The sequence below is a fragment of the Sorex fumeus genome, unplaced genomic scaffold (assembly GCF_029834395.1).
Source record: "Sorex fumeus unplaced genomic scaffold, SorFum_2.1 ptg000086l, whole genome shotgun sequence".
In the NCBI taxonomy this organism is placed as follows: Eukaryota; Metazoa; Chordata; class Mammalia; order Eulipotyphla; family Soricidae; genus Sorex; species Sorex fumeus.
This window is the reverse complement of record NW_026606143.1, coordinates 35,238,300-35,264,558: the sequence shown is the minus strand read 5'-3', so window position 1 is coordinate 35,264,558 and position 26,259 is coordinate 35,238,300. Positions and strand designations below refer to the sequence as shown.

Sequence of the window (26,259 nt, the reverse complement as noted above, 5' to 3'; positions counted from 1 at the left end):
GGGAGAGTGCATGATACTTATGGTCAGGGCAGATGACACGTCCCGAGATGAGACAGTGGTCTGACCCATGGCACTGCTTAAGGAACTATATTTGATGCCAGGGTCAATCCGGGGTCAGCTGTATGCAAGACCGACTCTTGTATTATCTCTCCAGGCCTAACAGTGGGGAGTTTTGCACTGTGGACATATTGTCGCTCAGCACAAAACCCAGATGCAGTGTGAGTTTAAGAATCCCGGGACTGGGCCCCAGAGATAACTCAGCAAGGCAGAGCTTCGCATGCAGGAGACCCAGGTTCAGTCCTTGCCATGACACGGTCCCCTCTGAGTTTCTACCAGAAGCGACCCCTGAGCACTGTCAGTGGGACCCAGAAGCCAGAAGAAGAGAGCCTGAAGGGCTTAGTGCATGTTTTTGCATGCTGGGGGCCCAGGTTTGAGCCCCATCACCACATGTTCTCCCTGGAGCAACCCCCAGCTCAGATCCAGGTGTCACCCCAAACCAACAACAGCCACAATGAAAAATCAGGTAGCATTTCGAGTTCCTTCTGGTCCTATGAAATAACAATGCTTTGTCATCTCTTTGGAAAATTTTGGTTTGTGATGACAGCTGGCAGTGCCAGGAGCACCATTCCTGCCTGGCTGGTGCGTGGGGCTGCCCTCACTGGGGTCCAGGGACGACACGGGCCTGGCGCTCACACCTGACCAGCTCTTTGATCCTCTTGGAAAACATTTATTGCCTTGGCCGAATGGGAGATTGGTTTCTAAAATTTTATAGGGAGAGAATATTCTATTTTGAAGTCAGTCTGCTGACCAAATACCAAAGTCCTTTTAATAAACATAGTTAATGAGATAGCTTACATTCAAGAGTGAGCATTTAAAAAAATCATGATGTCACCTACCATCAGCTTCAAACCGACATCACTTATTTTGAAAGGCCACTTGTCCTCTCCGGTCTCCACCACCTGCTTCTCCCTGCCCAAGTCCTTAAAATACTGTTGCTAATCTCTCTTCCCGAAGAGAAGAGCTGTTTGATGTCCTTTGTTTACACACAACGTGGTTAACATGGAATATGCGTATGGAATCAGAAGTTATATAGTTTGTTCATAGGAAAAGATAAATGTCCCAGTGAGTATGTCCGTCCTCAGTGCCCAGAGGAATGGACTGAAGTCCCCTCTGGTTCGGAGGAAGCTTATAAAATATTCTGCCCTTTGTAACTTGCTCTTTGTCTTAACTTGGCCACCACTGGTTAAGTGAAGGAATTCTAAAGCTTTCTGCAAGAATTCTTACAAAGGGCAGTTTTGGTAAGTGAAGAAATTTGGGGTGAGGGTGGGAAAGGGAAGGGTTCCTGCTACTCCAGAATATAAAAATATCTTTCTCAACTTAGCTGGTAAATCTCTTATCTCTAGTTATTAGACAAGATAAAATTTATGGATGCAATTATTTTTTTATACTCTGGCTGTTAGAACATCAGAAGTGTTAACGTAGAATTTACAGGCTAGATTTGATCTCATTTTTTTCTGGAACTTTTTTCTTATTTTTTTAATCAGGAAAAGAAGTTTTATTATTGATGCAAGCCCTACACACTCTTTCAACACCAGAGGAGAAACTGGCAGCTCTCTGTAAGAAATATGCTGATCTTGTGAGTATTGAGTCAAAGGAATGAGTTCCATATAAAGTATAGCAAAATGTGCATGTGACTGATAAACGTTTTAAAATGTGCGTGCGTGTGTGCGTGGGTGTGTGTGTGTGGTGCACGTGCGCGCGCATGTGTGCAGTACCGGGGAATCAGATTCAGGGCCTCACACATGCAAGGCAAGTGTTCTACTCCTGAGCTGATTTTCTAGTTTCATATGTAAAACTCCTATTTTGTTTGGTTTTCTTTGGGGGCCACACCAGTGGTGCTCAGGGCTGAGTCCCTGCAGTCCTTGGAGAGTGCTGTGTGGTGTGGGGCATTAAACCCGGGTTGGCCACATGCAAGGCAGGCAATCCTATCTGCTGTACTGTTGCTTCAGCTCTATAAAACTGTTTTAGTTCAAATTTTTCAAGAGGAGAATCTGATGTATTGGGGCTTTTAGTTGCTGTTGGTTTTGTTTGGGCCACAGCCGTGATGCTCAGGGCTTACTCCTCTCTCTGTGCTCAGGGATGACTCCTGGTGGGGCTCTGTCAGGGTACTGTATGCTGTCCAGAGATCGAACCTGAGTTGACTGTGCAAGGCAGGCTCCTTAACTCCTGGCTATTTCTCCAGGCCTGGGGCTTTTTTATTTTAATTGTATTGTATTTTATTTATTTATTTTGCTTTTTGGGTCACGCCCAGCAATGCACAGGGGTCACTCCTGGCTCTGCACTCAGGAATTACTCCTGGCGGTGCTCAAGGGACCATACAAGATGCTGGGGATCGAACCTGGGTCAGCCACTTGCAGGCAAATGCCCTAACCACTGTGCTATCTCTCTAGCCCCGATTTTATTTTATTTTTAAGGGTATGTGTGTGATTGGGCCTCAACCAGCTCTGCTCAGTAAGTACTCCTGGAAGTGCTCCAGGGACCCTATGCAGTACTTGACTTCGAACCTAGATCAGTTGTGTGCAAAGCAAGTGCCTTAATCCCTGTATGATCTCTCCAACCCTCTTGGGCCTTTTTAACCACTTGTATGACTTTATTTTGTAAAGATACATGTTGAACATTATAATCGTAAGGCACAGTATAGATTTCCTAAATCTCAGACTTAAGAGTGCTTCTTTTGTGCGTGTGTGCTGGGCATTGAACCCAGGCCCTGGCCCTTCAGAGTATTTTGGAGTGCGCCAGACTTTTCATTCCTGTGTTGTGTGTCTTTAATGTCAGTTGGTTGGGGTGTAGTGGTTCCTGTATTTAACTTTTCCCAAGGGAGTTCTGCAGATAAAGTCTGTAGCCATTGTGCTCGACACAGTGAGTTAGACAGTCTACTAAAACAATAGTGCATTTCAGGAAATATTTATTTAGTATCTATTATGTGACAGAATGTGAAACTCAGAGAACCCTTTGAAGGAAGAATTCTGGGAATTTGGGTGCTTTTTTTTTTTTGGTTTGGGGGCCACACCCAACAATGCTCAGGGATTTCTCCTGGCTGTGCTCAGGGGACCATATGGGGTGCCAGGGATTGAACCCCGGTTGGCCACATGCGAGGCCAACCCTACCCGCTGTACTCCAGCCTGTGGGAAATTTTGGGAGAAAGTGGTTGTAATCTGGGTGCTACGACTGATGCCTTTGGTGAACTGTGTGAGTTACCATTGACAGCTCGAGCCTTTCCTGTGCTGTTAGAGCCGCTTTCTGCCAGCGACCAACTCTCCCGGTGAATCTTGTTGATTCATTCTTTCTTCGTTTCGTTGTTGTGGCGGCCACACCTGGTGGTGCTGAAGGGTCTGACGGGGGAGGGGGGCATCAAAGCCAGCAGCTCCCTGAATGCCAACTGCGCCAGCTACGACTTGGGCCCGCCCTGGCCCCTCGCCTCGTGGCTGGCGTCCAGCAGCTGGCAGGGCGTGAGGAGAGAGGCCTGCTCCGGCTCTGGGGGACAGTCGCGCTGCTGTCCCCGGGGGGCTAAGCGGGAGGCGAGTGCCGGAGATTGAGCAAGGGGAGACGTTCAAACGAGGTTACAGGGTTGGCCAGCTGACCTCTGTTGTGACAGCTGCAGACCTCCACGGATGGAGCATTGCCCAGGGCAGCACATTCTGATGCGCGGGTGGGGCCCAGGAGTCTGCCTTTCGCCCGCCCCAGGTGGACTGCTCCAGCACAGTAGCAAGGGTGCTTCTGGGCTTCACCGTGTTTCTGTGTGGATAGAGTTTCGTTTTAGTTCCCTTTGGGGTCGGGGGGTGGTTTAAACAGGCCATATCTGGCAGTGCTCCGGAGTTACTCCTGGCTCTGTGCTCAGGCATCAGATGATAGTCAGTGTAAGTGCAGTGAAATGGCCTTTTCATTTTAGGGTGTGACCCGCTGTGCGATCTGTGCCCAACACGTGAAGGACAGAATACACTGCTTTTAGAAAGGATTCGAAAGCCAGATTTCTTTAAACATTCAGTTGCTTTTCGGTTGGTTTGTTTGGGGGCCGCACCTGACAGTGCTCAGGGGTTCCTCCTGGCTCTGCACTCAGAAATCACTCCTGGCGGTGCTCAGAGGACCAGATGGGATGCCGGGGCTCGAACCCGGGTTGGCCGCGTGCGAGGTGAACCCTCCCCGCTCTACTATCTCTCCAGCCCCACTCAGTTTGCTTTAAAGGTAGAAACACGTCGGAGCAGCCTTTTTTTGCAAACATTTTGTAGAAAACTTCTTTGGCCGCCGTTTCCCTCCTCTTGCGTCAGCAGTGTCTGACCTCCCAGGTGTGCGGCCTGGCTCTGTGGAGCGGGTGGAATGGGTCACCACCCTAGCGCTGGGGATCGGCACGTTCACAGGATGCTGGCTTCGTGACATGTGCTGTCACCGGCAAGGTGTGGACGCCGCCAGACCCTTGTCAGGGCTGAGGGTGCGCCTTCCCGTTCGTAGGCAGTTCTCTTCTGTTATTAGAGTGTAATCATCTTATCTCTGATGTGAAAGGTATGTTTTCCTCATCACTCTTCTCTATGAGAAGTACCTTGCTTTTTTTGGCTTTTTTACTCTCTATAAAATTTAGATTCAGGCCTGAGTGCGGCTCAGCAGAAGAGTTCTCTCTCCCCCAGCACCGCCAAAAATATAGAATTAAAATTTAGATTCCGCTTACTAGTTCCAGCCATCTATAGGTTTTTTTTTGAAGTAAATAGATTTTATTTCGAGGATTCTTAGGTGTGGAGGGAGAGAGAATGAGAGAGTAACGCACTCAAGAGAGAACACGGGCTTCTCCAAGGGCGGAGAGAGCCCCTACACACATCCTAGCAGTAGACACGAAAGCATCAAAGTCCACATCTCAAGAGGGGAGATGCGGGCGACACGTGTGCTCGGGCACCACATGTGCTCGGTCACGTGGGCGCAAGCAGCACATGGGCTCGGGCAGCATATGCGCCCAGCCATCTATCGTGTTGAGGAGCATTTCATGACTTATTTTTAAAGTTCAGTTCCAAAAGGATTAAGGCCTTGCACATAAAAAGTTAAGCCTGTAAAAAACCAAACAAACTTCCTGGCGATGGAGAGATAGTAGAGATAGTATACGGTACAAAGTTGAGTCATCATAAGGACTTTTTGTTTTGTTTTGTTTTGTTTTTGTTTTGGGGGGGCATACATGGCGGTGCTCAGGAGTTACTCCTGGCTCTGCGCTCGGGAATTTCTCCTTCCGGTGCTCAGAGGACCATTGGAATGCCAGAGATCAAACCCGGGTCAGCCGTGTACAAGGCAAGCACCGTACCTGCCATACCCTCTGGCCCTGTATTTTTCAGTTAGTCCATTAATGTTTTGTTGTTGCTGTTTTCAAACCCAGGACCTTACACTTGCCATGCAGGCAGGCACTCTACCTGCAAGGCGGTCCGGGCCTCTTGGGTGCTATTTGTTTGGAAACACTGAAATATTTGGCCAGGGGCGTGACTCAGCAGGAGAGAGTACGTATGAGACTTTAGGTTTGAACCCTAACAGCCCTTCCCTCCCCCAAAACAAAACAAAACTAAGTCTGTGGCCAAGTCTGGCAACATTCATTTATTTTGCATTGCCCACAGCTAATAATGGTTTTGACATTGTTTTTCCTTTGGGGGGTGGAGAGGCGTTGACCACACTGGGCGGTGTTCAGGGGTTCCTCCTGGCTCTGCACTCAGGAATTATCCTGGCGGTGCTCAGGGGACCATATGGGATGCCCGGGATCAAATCCGGGTTGGCCGTATGCAGGGGAAATACCCTACCCACTGTACTGTCTCTCCAGCCTGGCATTTTTTCAATTAGATATTTAAAATGTCCTTTTGTTTTTCAGAACCTAAAATATTTCCTTTCTGGCCCTTCTGGAGGACATTCGCTGGCCCCTGACCTATAGCTACACGCAAAGGAAATACTCTGTAGTTGTGCCGTGTGAACTAGTTACCGTGACCACATGTGGCTGTTTGAACGGAAATAATTTAGTGAAATGAAATACTTCAGTTCCTTGGCCAGAGACGTGGCCCAGCAGTCGAGCACTTGCCTTGCGTGTGTGAGGTCCTGGGTTTGATTCTTGACGTTGGGGGAAATAGTAATAGGAGCTGGGCAGGGAGTAAGGGTTAAGCTGACTTGGGTTTGATCCCTGGCACCACATCTGCCTCCCTGAGCACTGCCAGGAGTGATCCCTGAGTGAGTAACAGGCAAGGAGGAAGCCGGGTATGGCTTACCGCCCACATGCCTAATGAAATTAACAGTAAGGATTCAAAATAATTTCAGTTCCTCAGTTGTATTAGCCGCAATAAAGTCAAAACAACTAAAGGCAAAATGTGTTTTCTCTTTTAACGTTCGGGGGTTACTCCCAGCTCTTGGCTCGGGAACTCCTGGTGGTCCGCGCGGGGCCTTGTGGTGCCGGGCTTCCCACGCGAAACATAAGCTCGGCTCTTGAGGTGATGGCCCAGATGCTTTTATTAGAAACCCACCCCCACCCCCACCACCGCCACGTAAGCAGAAAGGTGAGGGGGTCCAGAGCTTGGGGTTGGTCACCTTGAGCTGGGACAGTTTTTTCCCAGCTCGTTGTGCGATTAAGGAGTGTGTGTGCAGAGGAGCCCCGGGTCCAGAGGCGGATTAGCAGAAGTCCTATGCAAAAACAAATTTTTTTTTTCGGGGTAGCGATTTCCACGAAGAATTTCTGATAGCCCGGAAGTCAGCACTTAGTGGTGACTGCATGGGTACGTAGTGCAATGTTCCTTTTCGGCCACGAGGCGGCACTCTTGCCTTTGAAATGGTGACTCGGCCTCATTTCCTCCTTCAGGAAACTCTTAAAGGCTGCCATCTTCTCTGTTGCTCCAGCCCTGAAGTCGCCTCCTTGGCTCCAGAGATAACATCTCAGGGACCCTCCAATCCCCCCAGGGCACCCAGTCACTGCTGCATCGGTGCTAATTCCGAGGCCCAGTTCATTAAAGCAGCCTGTCTATGTGTTTCACAAAAGGCAAGCTCGGGGCCGCTGATGACCAGAAAGGTTTCGGGAAATTGCATTTCATGTGTTTCTAATAAGAAATCAAAGCGATTAAGGCCGTTTCTTTTTTTTTCCTACCGCAAATTATTTACTTGGTTTCCTACCGCAAGTAAAAAAGAAAAGAGGGTTGGCAGAGTAACATGGCATGAAGCAATTGAAACACAAATTATACTACAACATTTGGTTTTGGAAACTGTTCTGCTCTTACTGTAATTCTCCCAGCCGTAATGCAAAGGTTTTCACTGTTGAGCGATTGTTCATTTCAGCTGGAGGAGAGCAGGAACGTTCAGAAGCAAATGAAGATTCTTCAGAAGAAGCAGGCCCAGATCATGAAAGAGAAGGTTCATTTGCAGAGCGAGCACAGCAAGGCCATCTTGGCGAGGAGCAAGCTGGAGTCTCTCTGCAGGGAGCTACAGCGTCATAATAAGACACTAAAGGTTAGTTGGTTCGTTTTTCTGTTTTTCAGGTGGCACCGACTTGGCTTATTAGAGAATTATTGCTGCCTCTTTGACATAAATCTTTGAGCCAGGTCCAATCTGGCTTGGACATGCGTAGTCCACATGAGGGCGACGTTGCTGATTTAGATATTTTGGGGTTTTTTTTTGGGGGGGGGGGCTATACTCGGCAAAGCTTAGTGGCTACTCCCAGCTCAGTGCTCAGCAGGGTGCTGGCTGTGCTGAGGGCGCCATATGGCGCCAGGGAGCAGACCTGGGCCTCCTGTGTGCAAGCATGCGCTCAGACTCCCGAGCTTTCTCTGAGCACTGATGCAGCCAATTGCCCTGTGTGGGACCTGGCAGTAAAGTGAGCAAGTCGTAACTGAGTGGAGGGATTTATCTGCCCCGGGTCCCACCCCCGGTCCCCCAATTTGCCGCTGGTTGCCAGGTGGGTTTGGAGTGGCCCTTCCTCCGTGGCTTGTTACAAAGGAAGAGCAAGCAGGGACGCCTGGTGGAAGAAGGAAAGAGCAGTGGCCGCGAGGGGTGGCCCCGAGGGCTCAGTGGGGGAGCCCTTCCTCTTGCCTTGGCGCCGGAAGCCTTGGGGTTTGAGGTCCGTTAGAGCGGGTGCCATGTTTGCCACCCCCTAGCAGAGAAAGCACAATTTTTTTTTTTTTTTGCTTTTTGGCTCACACCCGGCAATGCACAGGGGTCACTCCTGGCTCTGCGCTCAGGAATTACTCCTGGCGGTGCTCAGGGGACCTTATGGGATGCTGGGAATCGAACCCGGGTCGGCCGCGTGCGAGGCAAACGCCCTACCCGCTGTGCTACCGCTCTAGCCCCAGAAAGCACAGTTTTGAGCGGATGACTTTTTAGCTATGCGAAGATCCTTTAGCTCTTATGTCCTAGCCAGAGCTGCAAGTCAGCCTTCCTGGTGTTAGCGGCCGCACCAGGCAGTGCTTGGGAACTGCTTTCGGCTCCGCGCTCAGGGGTGTTCCTGACCACACAGTGCCGGAGACCGAGCCAGCTCTCTGCTCACAGCCAGCTTTTTGTTCGGCTTCGTGGTTTCGGGCCCCTCACCTCACCCACCCCCAGTGGTGCTTGGGGATCACTCCTTGCGGGGCGCCGAGGATCAAATCTGGGCCAGCCGCCTGCTGGGCACTCTGGCTCCCCCAAAAGTCAGCCTTGTAAGGTGTGTGGTCCTTCTGTCCCGTGTCAAGAGTCAAGGCATGGCCAGAAGGCATCAGAGACAGCAGCCTGGCGAAACGCACGGGCTTGGCTTAGCGCGGGCTTGTTTTCTGAAATGGGGGATGTTTTTCGGCCCCACCTGGGGGGCTCGGGGGACCGGCCCGGGCGTGTGTTTCGGGGGCTTGTGTCGCACTTGTCTTATAGCACGGCATCTGGTGTCTCTGTGCTTGCTCTCGCGACTTAGGAAAAGTTGCTTTTCCACATGCGCCTCCTGCACGCGAAGGGAAGGGAAGCGGCGCGGACCAGCATTGAGGCGGGGACCATTAACAGGCCTTGTTTTGGATCATAAGGAAGAAAACCTGCAGCAGGCCCGCGAGGAGGAGGAGAGGCGGAAGGAGGCCACGGCGCACTTCCAGGTGACGCTCAATGAGATCCAGGCGCAGCTGGAGCAGCACGACACGCACAACGCCAGGCTCCGCCAGGAGAACACGGAGCTGGGCGACAAGCTGCAGAAGCTCATCGAGCAGTACGCACTGCGCGAGGAGGTAGAGGCCGCTCACTCCCCGTCGGGGCACCGCCCTGTGCCCCATCTGATGTGTCTGAAGGGCACTGTGCCCTCTGGGGGACGGAGGGGCAGTTTTTCTCTTTTCACTGCATCGGTTACGAAGTTCAAATTATTCATGATGGGGTTTTGGTCATGCAGTTTTCTAACGCCCGACCCTTCACCAGTGCACCTGTCTCACCACTCATGTCCTCAGTTGCCTTCCTGCCACCCCCCTCCAGCTCCTGCCTGCCTCTAGGGCAGACTCCTCTCACCCCTCCCCCCGCCCCCCTCGGGTATGATGGTTTGCATGCTGTTACCGAAAGGTCATCATGTCTGTCCCTTTCCCTCCTTTCAGCACTCAGTTCCTGTCCAGAGTGGTCATTTCCAGTTACGGTTGTCATGGTGCTCCCTTCTCTGTCCTGACCCCCCTCCGCACCCCCACTCATGGCACCCTACCTGCCAAGGCCCGGTCCTCTTGGTCCTCATTTGAACTGTCCTTGAGGATCAGTTTCATATCATGTTTGAAAAAGCAATTTTCTAATTGCTCGCGTATGTACCCATTGAGATAAACAATCCCAGAGCGCTGGCAGCAGCTGCCCCGGGTCGCAGTGCTCTCGTGGTGACCTACTTAGCAGCCCAGAGGCCCATCTGGAGGGCAGCAGAGAGAGCACAGCCCACGGGGCGGGGTGGGATGAGCGACTGCAGTTGGCTTAGACGTTGGTTTTTTAGAGGGGCCGGGCAGGACACTCACCTTGCATGCAGCGACCCTGAGCACCACTGGTGTGGCCCACCTTCTCCCACTAACAAAAGTCGATTCTTGATTATAGAATTATCATTTACAATGTTATTGACAGTTACTTTTAGGCATATGATTTTTAGAAATTATATATTTCAGTGCTTTTCTCCCTTTTTTTGTTTGGTTTTTTTTTTCTGGCCTTTTGGATCACACCTGGCGATGCACAGGGGTTACTCCTGGCTCTGCACTCGGGAATCACTCCTGGCAGTGCTCAGGGGACCATATGGGATGCTAGGGATAGAACTCGCCCCTCAGTGCTTTTCTTTTTTAAAAATGTCTTTTTCTCTAAAAATCTAGAGGTAGAGCTGTATTTTTGCTTTGATTTTCTGGTGCCTGCCCGATGCCAGGAATGTGGGCTGCATTGCCAGGAACTGCACCCAGGGCTTCCTTGAGCCCTCTTCAAAGCTCATTTTGTTGTGCTGTTCGGGGCCTTCGGAGTGACCCTTTGCTGTCTAAGGATTCGAACTGGGACCGGCCGTGTGCAAGGCCGGCACATTTAGCCCCGTACTGTGTGCCGCGCCACGGGCCAGGGTGAGAGTTCAGCACAGAGGCCTTTGCACCGGGTGCGGCCGGCTGGCCGGGGGTCGTCCCCCCCCACCCCCACGCTCCTGAGCGCAGAGCCGGTATGAAGCCCGGAGCAAAAACCAGAAGCTACCGAAAAATCAATGACGCACAGCCTGCGTTTATACTAGTAAACTGACGTGCTCGCAGGTGTGTTTTATCCTTTCAAGAGAAGATCAGATCCTGTGTCCTCACCTGCTGGCAGCGCCGGCCTAGTGCTGGGTTCTCGCTGGCCAAGTGTGTCCTGCAGCTCTGCGGCTGCTCCCCGGCCCCTAGTTGCGCTACTGGGCCTGACCCCCAGGCACCAAGCAGGGAGCGGTCCCAAAGCAGCCCCCCAAAGTGGAAACGAAGCAAAAGCTAACAGCAGTGCTTGATGTTGGGTCACTCTTAAGAATTTCCTCACTGCTTCCTCGAAAAAAATACTGATTTGAATTAAATAGAGTCCACCCATGTCACTGGTTGGCTGATGTTTCAAATCTTAGACATGAGATTGCCTTTAGTTTACTGAAATCCTTTTTCTTTAATCCCTCAGAGAATAAATTTTTCATTTAAGTATTAAGCCTTCAATTCTGTTAGAATGACTCATTTTGTTTTGCTTTTCAGTGACAGTTGCTTTAGCATAGAAAATCCAAAAACTATCAGTTTAAATCATATTTAAACACAGTGTCCTATTTTCTTTCTGACTTGTTTTTGTCTTGTGGGTCACGCCCAGCTGTGCTCTCAGGGGACCTTGTGGGTGCCGGCTCAGCTGCAGGGCTACCCTCCAGTCCTGTGGCTTTGGAGTTGGCAGCAGCCGGTCTTCCGTTCACTGATGGATACGGAGAGGTCACGGGCTGGGCTCTCCTGGGCCTTGGGCTGCTTCTTGCCGAGTGCCTTTTTCTTTCCATGCAGGGTGTCATAACCAGAAGGGTTGCTTTTTCTGCAACTGAAAAGGCGTGTTCTTTCATATAAGTAATCGTTATAAGTTTAACGGTTGTGCGTGGAAACGGTGACGTTTCACTGAACGTCTGCTGGATGCCAGGCGGCAGTGCCCCTGCCTGGCGTGGCCTTGGCGGGTTTGGGCATGGGGCCGTTCCTGCCTCCACGTGAGAAATTGAGGAGCCTGTAAGGGGTGGGGTGTGTGGAAGTGATGTGCGTGATGCCCGGCCCGGACAGGTTGGAGCACTCTGATGAGGACTGATACTCATGAGAAACATCCCTGAGGGGGCGGGGGAGAGGGAGGGGCCAATATCTCTGGTGGAGAGATGCGAGATGGTGCTGAAAAGGGGGTAAGCGCTCATGGATGTCGGCCACGAGACTGCACACCACTTACTTCAGAACAGCAGTGCCTGGTTGGGAGCTGGCGCAGGGATCACTGTTGAGACACCGTGTGCCTGAAAGCCAGTCAGGAGCGACTTTGCCGCTGGAGCAGAGAGGGCCGGGAAGCTCCTTGCCGCTGTGGGGCTACTGGTGGGGGAGGGGAGAGCCTCGGAGGAGGGACTCGGCCCAGCTTTCCGAAGGTGCTGGACTGGTACACGCGGCCGCAGCGAGGACGTGTCTGTGCCAGCACAGAGAGCCACCACTAGCAGGCGGGCGAAGTTTCGGAGCTGGCGGCGTGTGCCCGCCCTCCTCATCGGGTCTTTTTCTTTCGAGTGACCAGAGAAATTTTGCTTTTCCCACAGCATATTGACAAAGTGTTCAAGCATAAGGAACTGCAGCAGCAACTGGTGGATGCCAAACTTCAGCAGACGACACAACTGATAAAAGACGCTGATGAAAAGCATCAGCGAGAAAGAGAGTTTGTAAGTTGTGCTTCTTCCCAAGAGGAGTGAACATCAGGTGGACCCCAGAGCCCTGGTCCTTGGGCTTTTGCTCCCGAGTGAGACAGACTCTGTGTGTGTGTGTGTGTGTGTGTGTGTGTGTGTGTGTACGTACGTGCTTTTTAACTCTCTCTTACTTTTCATACAGAACACACATTGGCGAGGTTGGACGGCCATGGTAGTGAGAGGCTGACAGTCAGCTTGACTTGCCACTTGCTTAGAATATTGGTTCCCTTCTTCGGCTCTGGGTCTCAGCTGCAAGAACTGGAGCACTATTGGGTAGCAGCGGACATTTGGCAATTCCGCTTACTAGCAGGCTTGCCAAGATGGGTGCTAAGAAGTCCCTTGAAAATATATTGGTTGGTACAGTTTGGGGGTATCCTGCCTGCACGGCAGACCCTGGCAAGCTCCCAGTGGCGTATTCGAGATGCCAAAAACAGTAATAACAAGTCTCACAATGGAGACGTTACTGGGCCCGCGCAAGCAAATTGATGAACAATGGGAGGACATTACTCCGTACCAGTTTCGGGAGTGGTACGTGGCTGTCCCGTTCCCCCCTCCTCCCCCACCCCACTGCCAAGACGCGCCTGCGCGGGGGTGTCCTCCAGCCTTGCCTTGTGTCCATGGTCCGGCTAAACCTTATGATGATTCCTCCAGTTTGGGGGTGGGACAGGGGGCACATCCGGTGGTGCTGCTCAGGGCTTACTCCTGTGTCTGCGCTCAGGAAACACTCCTGGCAGGGCCGGGGATCACATGGGATGCTGGGACTGAACTCCAACCGACCAGGCCCAAGACCTTACCCGCTGTGCCGTGGTACTGGCCCCCTCTTCCCTGAGATTTTTTTTTCTTTTTGGGTCACCCCTGGCGAGGCACAAGGGTTTCTCGGGTTTCTCGTGGCTCATGCACTCAGGAATTAGTCCTGGGAGTGCTCGGGGGACCATATGGGATGCTGGGAATCGAACCTGGGTCGGCCGCGTGCAAGGCCAACGCCCTACCCGCTGTGCTATGGCTCCAGCCCCTTAAGAGAATTGTCTTATCCTAATGACATAGCGTTCCCAAAGCACACGCTCACGTTATATTGCCTGTCGGCCAGCAACTGCCAGGACAGTGGACTCTCTTGTTTTAAACTGAGCATTCAAATTCAGTGGGCAGAAAAGTGAGGTGAAGAGTGACTAGGAGACTGAGGGCTGTTTGCTCCAGCATTCTCTCCCAGCGAGCCTGCTCTGAAGAGTCAGCTTCCTGCCGGGCCCTGGAGAGATGTCGCTGGCCCATGCTGGGATTGGGGCTAGGGTGAAAAGGTGGGGCCCCAGGCAATCCCATCCTCCCATGGGAACTGCAGCAGTATCTGGGCCTCAACTGAGAACATACTGACATCCCTGAATTTCACACAACACGCGCACGCAATACCTGTTAATACTTTCTAGCTATTTATTGACTTCCAAGACTTGTTTGTATGTATTATGTCCTGCAACTTCACAGGAATTTTCTTGAAAACTAGTTTATGAGTTTAAAGCATCTATTGACTTCTCTGCCACTTTTTAAAACATCGTTGGAAATGGGTTATTTTTTTTCCTCTTTTTGTTTTTTTTTTGGGGGGGCACATTCAGCAGTGCTCAGGAATTACAGTGGGTCTGCACTCACTTTTGGCAGTGCTTGGGGATCAAATTGGGTTTGGCATTACGCAAGGCAAGCACCCTACCTGCTGTACTGTCTGTCCAGCCCCCAGAACTGGGGGTTCTTTCTGAGTTTGTTGCTTTATTGTTTTTTTTTTTCACCCTGAATTTACAACTCTCAGCCAGAAGAGAGGCTTTCTGAATTACTCAGATAATTTCAAGGTTCCTAGCCATGTTTTCTGCTAACACAACTCTTTTTTTATATATATATTTTTATTAGTGAAATACCATGAGGTACAGTTGTAGACTTACAAAGTTTTGTGCTTGGGTTTCGATTATACAATGATCAAGTACCCATCCCTCCACCAGTGCCCATTTTCCACCACCATGGATCCCAATATCCCTCCCACCCCCATCCTCCCCATCCCACCCTGCCTCTGTGGCAGGGCATTCCCTTTGTTTTCTCTCTCTCCTTTTGGGTGTTGTGGTCTGCAAAAGAGGCATTGAGTGGCAATCATGTTCGGTCCATAGTCTACTTCCAACATGCATCTCCCATCCTGGGAGGATCCTCCCAACACCCTTTATTTGGTGCTCCCTTCTCTATCTGAGCTGCCCTTTCTCCTAGAATGCCCGGCTGGCCTCTAAGCCATGGAGTAATCCTCCTGATACTGATCTCGGCTATTCTTGGATATTAATCTCCTATTTTGTTACTTTATGTCCCCCAGATGAATGCAATCTTTTTATGTCTATCCCTCTCTTTCTTTCTTACTCATTTCGCTTAGCATGATACTTTCCATGTAGTACCACCTGTATGTAAATTTCATGACTTCATTAACACAAATCTTATTGGTCATGATACAATGATTATTCCCAGTTGTTTTCACCTAAAATATAACTAGTTTGATTTTGGGGGGTAAACCTTATTAGACCTCCAGGCTATTTTTTTTTCTGAGTAGGAACAGATGATTCCTACATTCCTAAGTGTTCACAAATGGAACAGATGAAGATACAGGTAATTGGCAATTGGTGTCACAAATTATGTCCTCGATGGATTATGACTCTTGCTAAAATAATGAGTAGAAGGATTAAGCCTAACCATCTGGTCATTGTGGTCTTATTTCTAATTACTGCTAGTAGTGTGCCAAAATGTTTGTTTTCTAGTTATTAAAAGAAGCAACAGAATCAAGACACAAATACGAACAAATGAAACAGCAAGAAGTACAACTGAAACAGCAGGTAACTTCTTGACATTGGGGGAGACTTGGGATTTGTAAGGGAAAAAAAAATCCGGCATTTTGGGACTCGAACTCAGGACCTCACTCCAGTGAGGCGTTTCTGTGCCGGGTTTATTTTACTTAGCATAATGCCCTCACTGTCCGCCGATATTGTTGCAGATGGCCGCTTTTACTTTTTTAATGACTGAAAACCATTCGCATGTGTGTATGTGTGCGCACACTGCGATGCAGTCATCTGTACAGATTCAAGTTGTTTCTATATTCTGCCGTTTTCGAGCAATGCCGCAGTGAGCGCGGAAATGCGGCTATTCCTTTGAGATAGCAGTTTCCTCTCCTTTGGGCATAGAATCCGAGGCGGGGTTGCTGAATCGTCCGACCGTTGGTTTTAACTGGGGGCGGAGGGGCGCACTTGAGGGCCGTTCCCAGGGAGCACCCAGCAGCGAGGTTCCACACACCACCCGGCAGGGTACTGTTGGGCTCAGGGGCCCACTTGGTGCCAGGGATCAAACTTGGGGCGGTCCTTGCATGCTCCCCGACCCCAGTCCCCAGCCCCTTGTTACTTGTGCTTTTGATGTCAAATCAGAAAATCGTGACCAAGATGACAGATGTCAAGGAGCTTTTACTTATGTTTTCTCCTAGGAATGTAATGGTTTCAGGTCTGACATTTAAGTCCTTACTCCATTTCCAGTTAAGTTTCGGGAGTGGTACGTGGCTGTCCCGTTCCCCCCTCCCCCCTCCCCGCCCCACTGCCGAGACGCGCCTGCGCGGGGGTGTCCTCCGGCCTTGCCGTGTGTCCATGGTCCGTGCTCCATCTCTGTGCACCGCCACACTGCTTCCATCGCCTGGCTTTTGTAGTGTGGTGTGGAGACCGGAAGTGTGCCCCCTCCGGCTCTGTTCCTCCTCGCGATCCCTTTGACTCGTCGTCGTCCTCCTCCTCTGTGGTTCCGTGGAGCTGTGAGCCGCCCTTTCCGTTGCAGTGACGGGTGCCATTGGAACGTAGAGCCCGTGGTACGGGCACCGGCGGCCAGGAGTGCGGCTCGGTGGCAGAACACTGGCCCTGCTTGTGTCACGCCCCGAGTTCATCCCTGGCACCGCAGGGTGGAAGAGCAACCCCCCCAGCTCGTGAACACACTTGCTGGGCGGAGTGAGCGCGGGTTGACGTACAGATAACACTGTGCGCAATTGCCCATCCGGACAGAGCAAGGCCACCCCTGAGGGTCAGGTCTCCCTGGGGAGGTAGGGTGGGGGCTGGCCCTGGGGACCCCGCAGAGGCTTGGGCCGGGTCCGGAGTGAGGCCGTGATGCAGTCGCCCCGGCCAGCCCTGGGCCCGGCTCCCTCAGTGCCTCGGCTGCTGCGTCTGCAGACCACACAGCCGAGTCTAGTATGCTGTTTGCTCTGTTGATTTTTTTTTTCATTGGTTTCCAATTCTGTAGAATTCCAGAGTAGAGTTTTTGGGATTTTTTTTCCGGGGGGGGGGTGGGACACACTTGGTCGTGCTCGGGGCTATTGTCCACAAGGTGGTGGAATCCCACCCAGGCCTCCCACAAAGCAGAGTGCGCGGCCGCCTCATTGAGCTGGGTGGGGGGCGCTCCCCTCTGTTGCGTGCTGGGACTCTGGAGTCCCACAGAGCGCCGGTACCCCCTTCCCCGCGCGGGGCTCACACAGGGCCCGGACTTCGCTCACTTTGGAGCTTGGCAAGCTTGCAAAGGCGGCAGTACCCTTGCCTCCTCTGCCCACTCTGGATGGTGCTTTACTTTTTTTTTTTTTTTGCTTTTTGGGTCACACCCAGCGATGCTCAGGGGTTACTCCTGGCTCATGCACTCAGGAATTACTCCTGGCGGTGCTCGGGGGACCATATGGGATGCTGGGAATCGAACCCGGGTCGGCCGCATGCAAGGCCAATGCCCTCCCCGCTGTGCTATTGCTCCAGTCCCAGGATGGTGCTTTTTTAGCTGGAAACTTTGGTGTTTATTCCTGGGGGGGCAGGGAAATTGTACATTTTGTTCATTTTGGGGTTTTTTGGGGGGGGTGTTTTTTGGGCAACACCATTGGTGACGGGGGCCCACTCCACACAGTGCTCTCCAACCATGTGCTCCCACATACAGGGCCTGTGTGCGGCCAGGGGGTCAGCCCTCCCCCCCCCCCCGACGGGGCTTGGGGGCACGTTGGAGTTCCTCGGGGAGCCCATGCAAGAGAAGCCACTGTGCGCCCTCCGCTCGGCCCGGCCACCTCCGCTCCTCCCTGACTCCCCTGGCTGGGCCTCAGGGCCTCGCTGAGTGGGGGTGGCGAGGGTGGGCGCCCCCACCGCCCCCGGGTCTGAGGGAAACCGTCAGCGTTTCTCTGTTGGCTGCATTCCCAGCGGGCTTGCCAGGGACCGGCTTCATTACACTGAAGTCTGTGTCTTCTGCTGGCGTTTTTATGGGGAGAGGATATGCAGTCTGTCAAGCTTGTCTCTCCACTGAGGTGATCAGGAGGAGATGGGGGTTTCTGGTGCTGTGAATGTGGGGGTCGCCTTGAGGCAGGCATTGGCCATCCTGTGCCTTTGCTCGCTCACTCGCTCTTTTCTTTCTTTCTTTCTGTTTTCTTCTCCTTCCTTCCTTTCTTTCTTTCTTTCTTTTTTTTTTTTATTTTTGGGTCAAACCCAGCAATGCTCAGGAGTCCCTCCTGGCCATGCACTCAGGAATTACTCCTGGCGGTGCTTGGGGGACCCTATGGGATGCTGGGAATTGAACCCGGGTCTACCGCGTGCGAGGCAAACACCCTCCCCGCTGTGCTGTCGCTCCAGCCCTTTGGGCGCGCTTTCAGAGTTGGAAATCGGGTAGATGTGCTCCCGGGAGCTCGGAGAGTTGGTGTAGACTCTTGGGGGTGCAGAGAACTCGTCCCCCCCGAGGGACCTCTGGGCCCACGCGTCTCTTGTTGCCTCTCCCTGGGTTTATGTTTATAAACCCTTGCAGTTAATTTGATTTTAATCTTGACAAACAGGGCCGCTTCCAAGATCACGGCGTAGTAACTCGAGGCCTCGAGCACTGTGCTGGGCCACCTGAGCCCCTGGTCAGCCTCTGCTTCGGGTCCCCGTGCCAGCAGAGCACGTGTCCCTGCGCTGTCTGCCTTCCGAGCGTGCTTTCAGGGTGTCCCGGCTGGCCCCCAAGGCTTCCGCGGAGGGCTGGGAGCAGGCCCTGCTGCCTTGGAGTACCCTTGGAGTACCCCTCCGTCTTTGTTTCCAGGAGGGGTCCAGCTCCTGCTGATGGAGATCCTGGCCTTCCGGGGTGTCTGGGCCCCCGGCTCTTCCCTCCGGCCCCATAAACCCGCCTAGGCAGGGCTTGGTGTTGTGAGGTCAGCATTGAACCCGCTTCCATCTTGAATAAAATGGACCCTGTTCGCATTCAGACGACTGTTGACGGCTGTTTGTTTCACTTGGGGACCAAGCCCAGAGCTGCTTAGCAGCTACTCCTAGCCTGGTGCTCACAGGGACTCTATGGGGTGCCAGAGATCGAACCCGGGCCTCCCGCTCGTGTTTAGCTCTCTCCTGCTGAGACTGCCGCCACTTTAATCTCCCTCAAGCTGGGAGTCTTGCCCGCCCCTCAGGTGCTTTTCTTTTGTATATTGTCTGATCGGAACCGGACTTGATTCTCTGCATTTATTTCCTGCCATAGCAGCTGGGCCCTAAGGAGTTCCCTCCATGCTTAGCTGTCTACCCTGGGGGTCTCCTGCAGACCTCAGCCGCGTGACTGAGCCCCCTGTGAGCCCCTCCCCCTTCACCTGCACTCGTGTTTGGGTGTGGGAGCCCCTAATGCCATGCTCTGCATCCCACTTGACGCTTGAGAGCCCTCTACTCACAGAGGAAAGAAAATTCAAATTCCTGGAGGAGAGGAGTAAACAAGAGAACGTGTTACTCTGCCCCTTCGCGCTTTTTTCCCTCTAACTATGCACCCACTTGTTTCTCTCGCATCCAAACGAATTACTTGGCTTGCGCTGTTATTTTCTGGGCCCCATTCGGGGGAGAGATCTTCAGTAGCAGAACACTGGGCAGGTGGGATTGTAGCAGTGATTCTCTTCCAGGGTCTCCTTCCAAGTCTGAGAGAGAAGGTAGTCTGCAAAGGGCTCATTCCTAACCTTCCAGCACATCCTCCCATTCTGATTGGTGGAGTGGAACGAGTGCAGACTTGTACACTGTGAACTCTTTCGCTAAAGATGGTGAAACCAACCAAATGTCCTGCTTCGGTACATTTCAGCAGAATAGTAGGCCTTAGCCATCAGTTTCCGTGTATCCATAGACTGGTGCATTCATTTTTATTTCTGTCATAAGGCGACACAGTTTTTAACCCTGTCGTGTTTGGTTTGGGCTCGGGATGTGTCTCAGTGATAGAGCACTTGCTTTGCATGCCTGAGGTCTGGGTTCAATCCCCAGCACCACCAAAAACACAGAAACACGGCGCATTTGTTAGTTTACCTGAAACTCAGAGTACTTCCTATTTGTTTTTCCCTATAGCTGTCTCTCTATATGGATAAATTTGAAGAATTCCAGACTACCATGGCGAAAAGCAACGAACTGTTTACAACCTTCCGCCAGGAAATGGAAAAGGTATTTGCATGTCGGTAGTCGCCTGTTCCCTGGAAGGGAATTGACGCTGTCACAGCTGTTCCGAGCTCACAAGCATGCCTGGGGCGTCCAGGAACCGTCTGGCTCCAGACTCTGAGCCTCTAACGGCACTTGTGGTCACCTGGCTTGGTGTTAGCCCACATGCTAATGAGCGCTTGATGCTGTTCGTGTTGTCTGTTGAAGTGAATTTCTCTGTTCAATATAGTTTGTTAGGGGGGGAAAGTGGTTTTTCTTTACACACACACACACACACACACACACACACTCTCTCTCTCTCTCTCTCTCACACTCTTTAAGGCTTTTTTTAACCATACTGCTACTGAATTATTTTCCCCCTTCTGCCCCCAAAAGAGTTCTTTGGCTTCTCTTTCATTTTCCTGCCTAGATGAAGCAAAAAGGTATTTTTGATACCAAGCTGAGAATCCGAGCATGTAGTTCAATGCGTCTCTATATACCACCCTTCTGTCCATCCGCATTTGGCCTGTTTCCCAGACAGCGGGGCTGTTTTGAGTGGTGGTGGGCCCGTTGACTGGAGGTTAGTCAGGGCTGTTGGCCGGCGTTTCCGCAGCAGTGGGCGGGGGCACGCTTTGGTTAATGTCCCAGTTGCATCGTGGAACAGGACTGTGGACAAGAGATTTCTATGCCTTTCTGTTCCTCTCTGAAAGTAATAAAAATGCCAACCCTTCTGTAGAAGGGCGTTCTTGGCACATTCAGTGCTCAAGTGACCACCTTCCGATATTTTTAGCCCCTGCAATCAGGGAATTCTGGGTGCAGCGATGAGCCCTGCCCGCCAGGCCTGTGCCGTGACTCTGCTCCCCGGCGTGGTCGCAGTCCTCCTGGCAGCTTTGTGGGCACTCACCCACCCCAGCTGAGCTGTCCCCGTGGTCTCTGTGCCGTTGTGCCTTGGGGGATGGCCACGCCGGAACCGAGCCAGCAGGCAGTGATGCATGAGGTGGTCTGGGCAAACAGGGCTCATTGGTGGCCCACAAATCCCATTCCGAATTTCTGGGTTCTTTTTGTTCGCTTTGGGGGCACACCCAGCTGTGCTCAGGGCCGGCCTCTGGCGCTGTGCTCAGAGCTCATTCGTGGCAGGGCTTGGGGGCCACCGGTATTAGCTGCCTACTGTCCGGCAGGGCTTCTCGGTCCAGTAAGCCTCGGGCACAGCCCCAGAGCCACACCAGGCAGTGCCACGTGCCACATAGAGAAAACTCCCAGGGCTGGGCATTTTATCTTTATCAAAAGCAGAAATCAAAGTCTTTTTTGCTTTTGATTAATGAATCACCTTGAGGTACAGTTATAGACTTAGAAACTTTCGTGCTTACGTTTCAGTCATACAATGATGGAGCACCCACCCCTCCACCAGCACCCATTCTCCACCACCAATGTTCCCAGTCCCCCTCCCCTCACCCCCCCCACCTCACCCTGCCTCTGTGGCAGGCACATTCCCTTTTACACTCTCTCCCTCCTTTAGGGTGTTGTGGTTTGCAATTCAGGTATTAAGTGGCCATCATGTTCGGGCTGGAGCGATAGCACAGCGGGTAGAGCGTTTGCCTTGCACGCGGCCGAGCCAGGTTCGATTCCTCTGCCCCTCTCAGAGAGCCCAGCAAGCTCCCGAGAGTATCTCGCCCGCACGGCAAAGCCTGGCAAGCTCCCCGTGACGTATTCGATATGCCAAACACAGTAACAACAAAGTCTCACAGTGGAGACGTTACTGGGCCCGCTCGAGCAAATCGATGAACAACGGGAGGACAGTGACAGTGACATGTTCCGTCTATAGTCTACTTTCAGCACACATCTCCCATCCCAAGCGGGCCCTCCAAGCATCCTTGGTGTTCCCTTCTCTATCCCAGCTGCCTCTTCCCCCAGCATGTGAGACCGGCTTCCAAGCCATGGAGCGATCCTCCGGGCCCTTATCTCTACTTTCCTTGGGTGTTAGTCTCCCATTCTGTTACTTTATATTCCACAAATGAGTGCAGTCCTTCCACTTTCTGGCTCAGGAAATCAAAGTCTTGATGATGACCGAGATGAAGGGTTCTTCTCTTTTCTTCTCGCTCACTGGGATAGCCCCTGGATTGTGTTGACTCGAGCTCGGAGACAGGCGTGGCCTTGGAGGTGGCAAAGTAAAATGGGCACCAGCTCCGTTTCTGTTTTCGAGGGAGGTTTCTGTTCTCTGCCCTGTGCCATGGGCTGGAGCGATAGCACAGCGGGTAGGGCGTTTGCCTTGCACGCGGCTGGCCCTGCTGTGGGGGTTCGATTCCTCCGCCCCTCTCGGAGAACCCGGCAAGCTACCGAGAGTATCTCGCCCGCATGGCAGAGCCTGGCAAGCTCCCCGTGACGTATTCGATATGCCAAACACAGTAACACTCATCACAATGGAGACGTTACTGGCCCACTTGTGTACCGTGGCGCAGGCTGGAGCATCCGTTGGTCCCGGGGGCCACCTGAGAAGGTCTGTGCCCCCCCCCGGCCCCCACCGTGTGCACTGGCACGGAGGCTGCGCCAGCTTGGCTGGGAGGTCAAGTGCTGCCGCTGCCTTGGAAACGGAGACGGGCTTTGTTTTTCTCCCTCACCTTGCTTCCTGCTGCTCCGCTCTGAGCAGCTTGAGATAAGCCCGGCCGCGGCCCTGCAGCTGTCATCCGAGGAGGCAGGTGCAGCAGCGGGGGGCAGGGAGACACTGTGTCAGGTTGGGGGAGGTCAGCGATGGGCGAGTATCAATGTGCAACTATGTCCATTCACAGATGACAAAGAAAATCAAAAAACTGGAAAGAGAGACAATAGTCTGGCGCGGCAAGTGGGAGAACAATAACAAAGCCCTTCTGCAAATGGCCGAAGAGGTGAGGTGCTCAGCTGGGGGTGAGTGGCTGGGTGGTGCAGGTGCAGGTGCAGGAAGGCCCCCCCACCCCCAACCTGCTGAGCCCTGCCAGCAGGGGTGCGTGGGAGGCGCCGAGAGCTTTTGGCCAGCCCGATGGCCTAGTTGAATGTGAGTCTGAAGAGCTGGGCCGAATCCACGCCTGCTGTCAGTCAGGCCTGTCCGGCGTAACGCGTATCTGGCATTTCCTTCATAGCGTGTGCCCATCCCAAACTGCATGTGAAGTGGATCCCAGTTAGGTTTCTAAATATTCCCCAGGACTTAAAGCCTCGCCATCGTAGGACAAAAGGGATTGCGGATCCGCTGCACATAGGTGACAGAGTTAGCCAGGATGTTAGAACAAAGAACCTGCACGCGTTCAAGAGGCGTGGAGACGAGTACTCTGCATTCTGGCTCAGATGTTTCGCATGCAGCGACCTAATTTATATTCAGCCAGGTTACATAAATGCCGTTGTGTCTCCTCCAGAAAACAGTGCGTGATCAAGAGTGCAAGGCCCTTCAGAACAAAGTTGACCGGCTAGAGAAGCTGTGCCGCGCCCTGCAGACGGAGAGGAACGAGCTCAGCGAGAAGGTGGAAGTCCTGAAGGGGGGTGGCCCTGACGGGGCACCCTGCTGTGCCTCGGGGCCGGAAGCTGCCCCTGCCTGTGTCCCCACCCCTGCCATCGAGTCCGTTGACTAAGATAAAGTGTGATCACTGTACGGAGAGCTCTATTTTGTGTATAACTTTCTCTGTTAGTAGTAACTATTGGTTTTGTGGTGAAAATTTTTACTTTTTCTACCATATCTGTATTTTCTTAGAACTGCTGGACTTCCATGGTACCGGAGGCTGCTTCGCAGTTTCCGATAGTTGTATTCTACATTTCCTCAGCTCTGTTGCACACCACCTGCCTCGTTCCCCTTCACTGGAATGCATGTAGTCACTGCCTTCTCTTTCCCTCCCTGCTCCTCACACAGGACTATCCCAACTCCAGATTTCACTCAAGATAGGACCAGCCTTTCCAAGGAACCTTTATTCTTTGCTGTGAAATAGGCCCATCCCAGCATCCTGGGCTCCCGCCACTCAGTTCGGAAACAATACCAACATTAGTTTTAGCTACTAAGCCCACTTAAACGCGAAGTAAAAGTAAAGCTAGTGTTGGGTCAGAAACATGCATAGCATTTCAAATTGATTTTTTTTTTTTTGGTATTTCTACTGACAAACTGATACGGTCTCGAACCCAAATCCCTTAAAAGTTTTAGCAAAGTGGAAATCTTTACTAGCAAGTCATTGGACAGACAGACTTCGGTGGGACTTCAGGTTGGTTAGAGCCAGTGTGTGTTTGGAGGACTGTGAAGGAGAGGGGTCGAGGAGTCATCTGCCCCGAGTCCCACCAGCAGTGCTCTCCAGCTCTTTTGAAAAGGGACTTGGATTATGAAGCCACACCGAAAACTAGGGCATCCAAATCCGCACGACTGGAATTTTGGGAAAACTTGGCAGTGCTCAGTCAGGATCTATAGCTTATGCCTTCAGTCTTTTTCTCACCCTTTTAGTTACTGTCAAAATGTTGAAACAAACCAGTATTACCGAGGTCTGAACACTTGGGAGGAGGGAGCATTCAAAATGAAGTGCGTCATTCTTAGGTTAGTGCAAATGACTAATCAGACTGCATGGATGAAAGTACAACTTGCATTGAAATACTTTATGGAAATCATGGCTTATGGAAATCAAATACTTGATGCAAATCAAATATTAGAACTGTTATTAGCACATTCCACCGAGCAAAGCTACTTTCAAGGCTTTTCTGTTTTTCTGCTTAACAAAGTTTGTCAAGTAAGGGCCATCAAGTCGATGGTGTAAATTGGCCTTAGGATTGAGTTGTCCTTTAGAAGGGGACCAGGACCTGACAGGGAGGCTGCACGTCTCCATCAGTCATCAGTCACATTAGTCCCAGGGCCAGAGGGAGAGGAACATCTGCCGAGTAGGCGAGTTACTAACTGGTCAAAGCTGTAAGCAGAACCAACCACCCCCACCCCACCCCACCCCACCCCACCTACCCAACAGTCTCTTACAGATACTTCCTTTGGCTACTAAATGTTGGGCCCATTTCCTCCGAAGGAAATTAGCAGTCTTCCAAACTATGCTATGTAGCAGTCTTCCAAACTAGTACTAATGACCACATTCACAACCACCAGGGGATGTGTAGCTTTTACTACTTGATCCAGCCATTTATGTAGCCCACCACATTCCTTTGTGGTGCTTGTCCTATGTGGAAGATTGTAAAATCCGGGGCCTGTTGCATACTTTCAAGGGCTTTCCAGAGCAATGTATTGGCAGTTCTCCGGCCTGCTGCTCTCCGCTTCCTATGTATTTTTGGCTAGATGCTTTCATGGTGTTTGAAGGATAGATTCTGTCTGGGATGATGAATTTGTCCTTTCGGAGTCTTCCCCTCCATTACATCCTGTGAAAACAAATGGGCTCCTCAAAGGACACCCTCGGAAAGCCATCACTGCACCACCAGCCAGTGCGGGCGGCTCTGCCTGCTAGATTGCATTGCTACTAGGCTGGCCCAGAACAGGTCAAAAGGACTGTCCAGTTCACCTAAATTGCATCTTGTTGTACCATCACGGAGTATGTGTGTGTTTCTAGTGGCGGTAGACTCCAAAGAGTCTAGTCAGGTCTTGGGTAATGAACCATTTCATTCTCAGAGTTGTAGGACGTTGCTTGGTCTTGAGACCAGTATATTTTAGTTATGTATGCAACTGCCTTTATTACACCTGGTTATCACAATCCAATTCTCAGGTGTTGCAGAAAAAAAATCTACCTCTTTCAGACTGTAGATGGAAATAACTGTGAAAAATGCAGATTATCTTCTAGTTTGTGCTAATAAACACACTGCTTTATTTTTACAGCCCACGTCTTTCATGAGGATACGAATTGTTGAGGCAGTCTTGTTTTGCTTTTCAAAAGACATTTTGTAGAGATTTTTCACTAATGTGAATCTGATTTTATCTACCGATTCTGTATAGATTAAGTAAATATGTATGATAAATCTACTAGGCTTCTGTGTATTCTGTTACCCATGTGACCACCAAGTACCAATATTGTACTTTGCCTTTAAAATTAGGCAAGGGAGAAAGAAAATGGTATAGCTACAATCATCCAGAAACTCAGCAGGACTAACACATGCCAGGACACACGATGTTACCACAGGAGGGTCGGTGAACTCTGTCGAGAGTTAGTCCTTTAGGCTTGGTTTGCCACCCAAGGTCTCTCTGCACCGTTTTTCTAAATCTTTTCATTTGGTTGCTTTTGTGGACACACCTAAGCAACGCTCAGGCTCTTCACTCAGTAACCACTCCTCATGGGCTTGAGGGACATATGAGATGCCAGGACTTGAACACAGGTTGCTTAAGTACCCTCCCCCAGAGTAATATGGCTCCAGCCCCATTTTCTAAAAAGGTAAAAGCCTTTCAGGACCTCAGGCTTTAAGTTCAAAATCCAATTTCCTAAAACTGCCCAAGATCCAAATTCCAGTAGGCAGGGGTCACACCCACCAACTGGCCCCCTGGCACCAAGA

The 26,259-nt window shown here is 51.5% G+C and overlaps 1 protein-coding gene across 1 annotated transcript in view; it reads left to right on the top strand.

Annotated features, from left to right (window-relative positions):
- Positions 1–25,729, top strand: part of TXLNG (taxilin gamma) — a 49,004-nt gene extending 23,275 nt beyond the window's left edge. The window contains exons 3-10 of the mRNA XM_056131294.1: positions 1,545–1,636; positions 7,333–7,503; positions 9,036–9,230; positions 12,248–12,367; positions 15,160–15,234; positions 19,723–19,815; positions 22,572–22,667; positions 23,169–25,729. Of these exons, the coding sequence (XP_055987269.1) occupies positions 1,545–1,636; positions 7,333–7,503; positions 9,036–9,230; positions 12,248–12,367; positions 15,160–15,234; positions 19,723–19,815; positions 22,572–22,667; positions 23,169–23,381 (1,055 nt within the window). The 3' untranslated portion in view covers positions 23,382–25,729. The remainder of the gene's footprint in view (positions 1–1,544; positions 1,637–7,332; positions 7,504–9,035; positions 9,231–12,247; positions 12,368–15,159; positions 15,235–19,722; positions 19,816–22,571; positions 22,668–23,168) is intronic.
- The last annotated feature ends 530 nt before the right edge of the window (positions 25,730–26,259 follow it).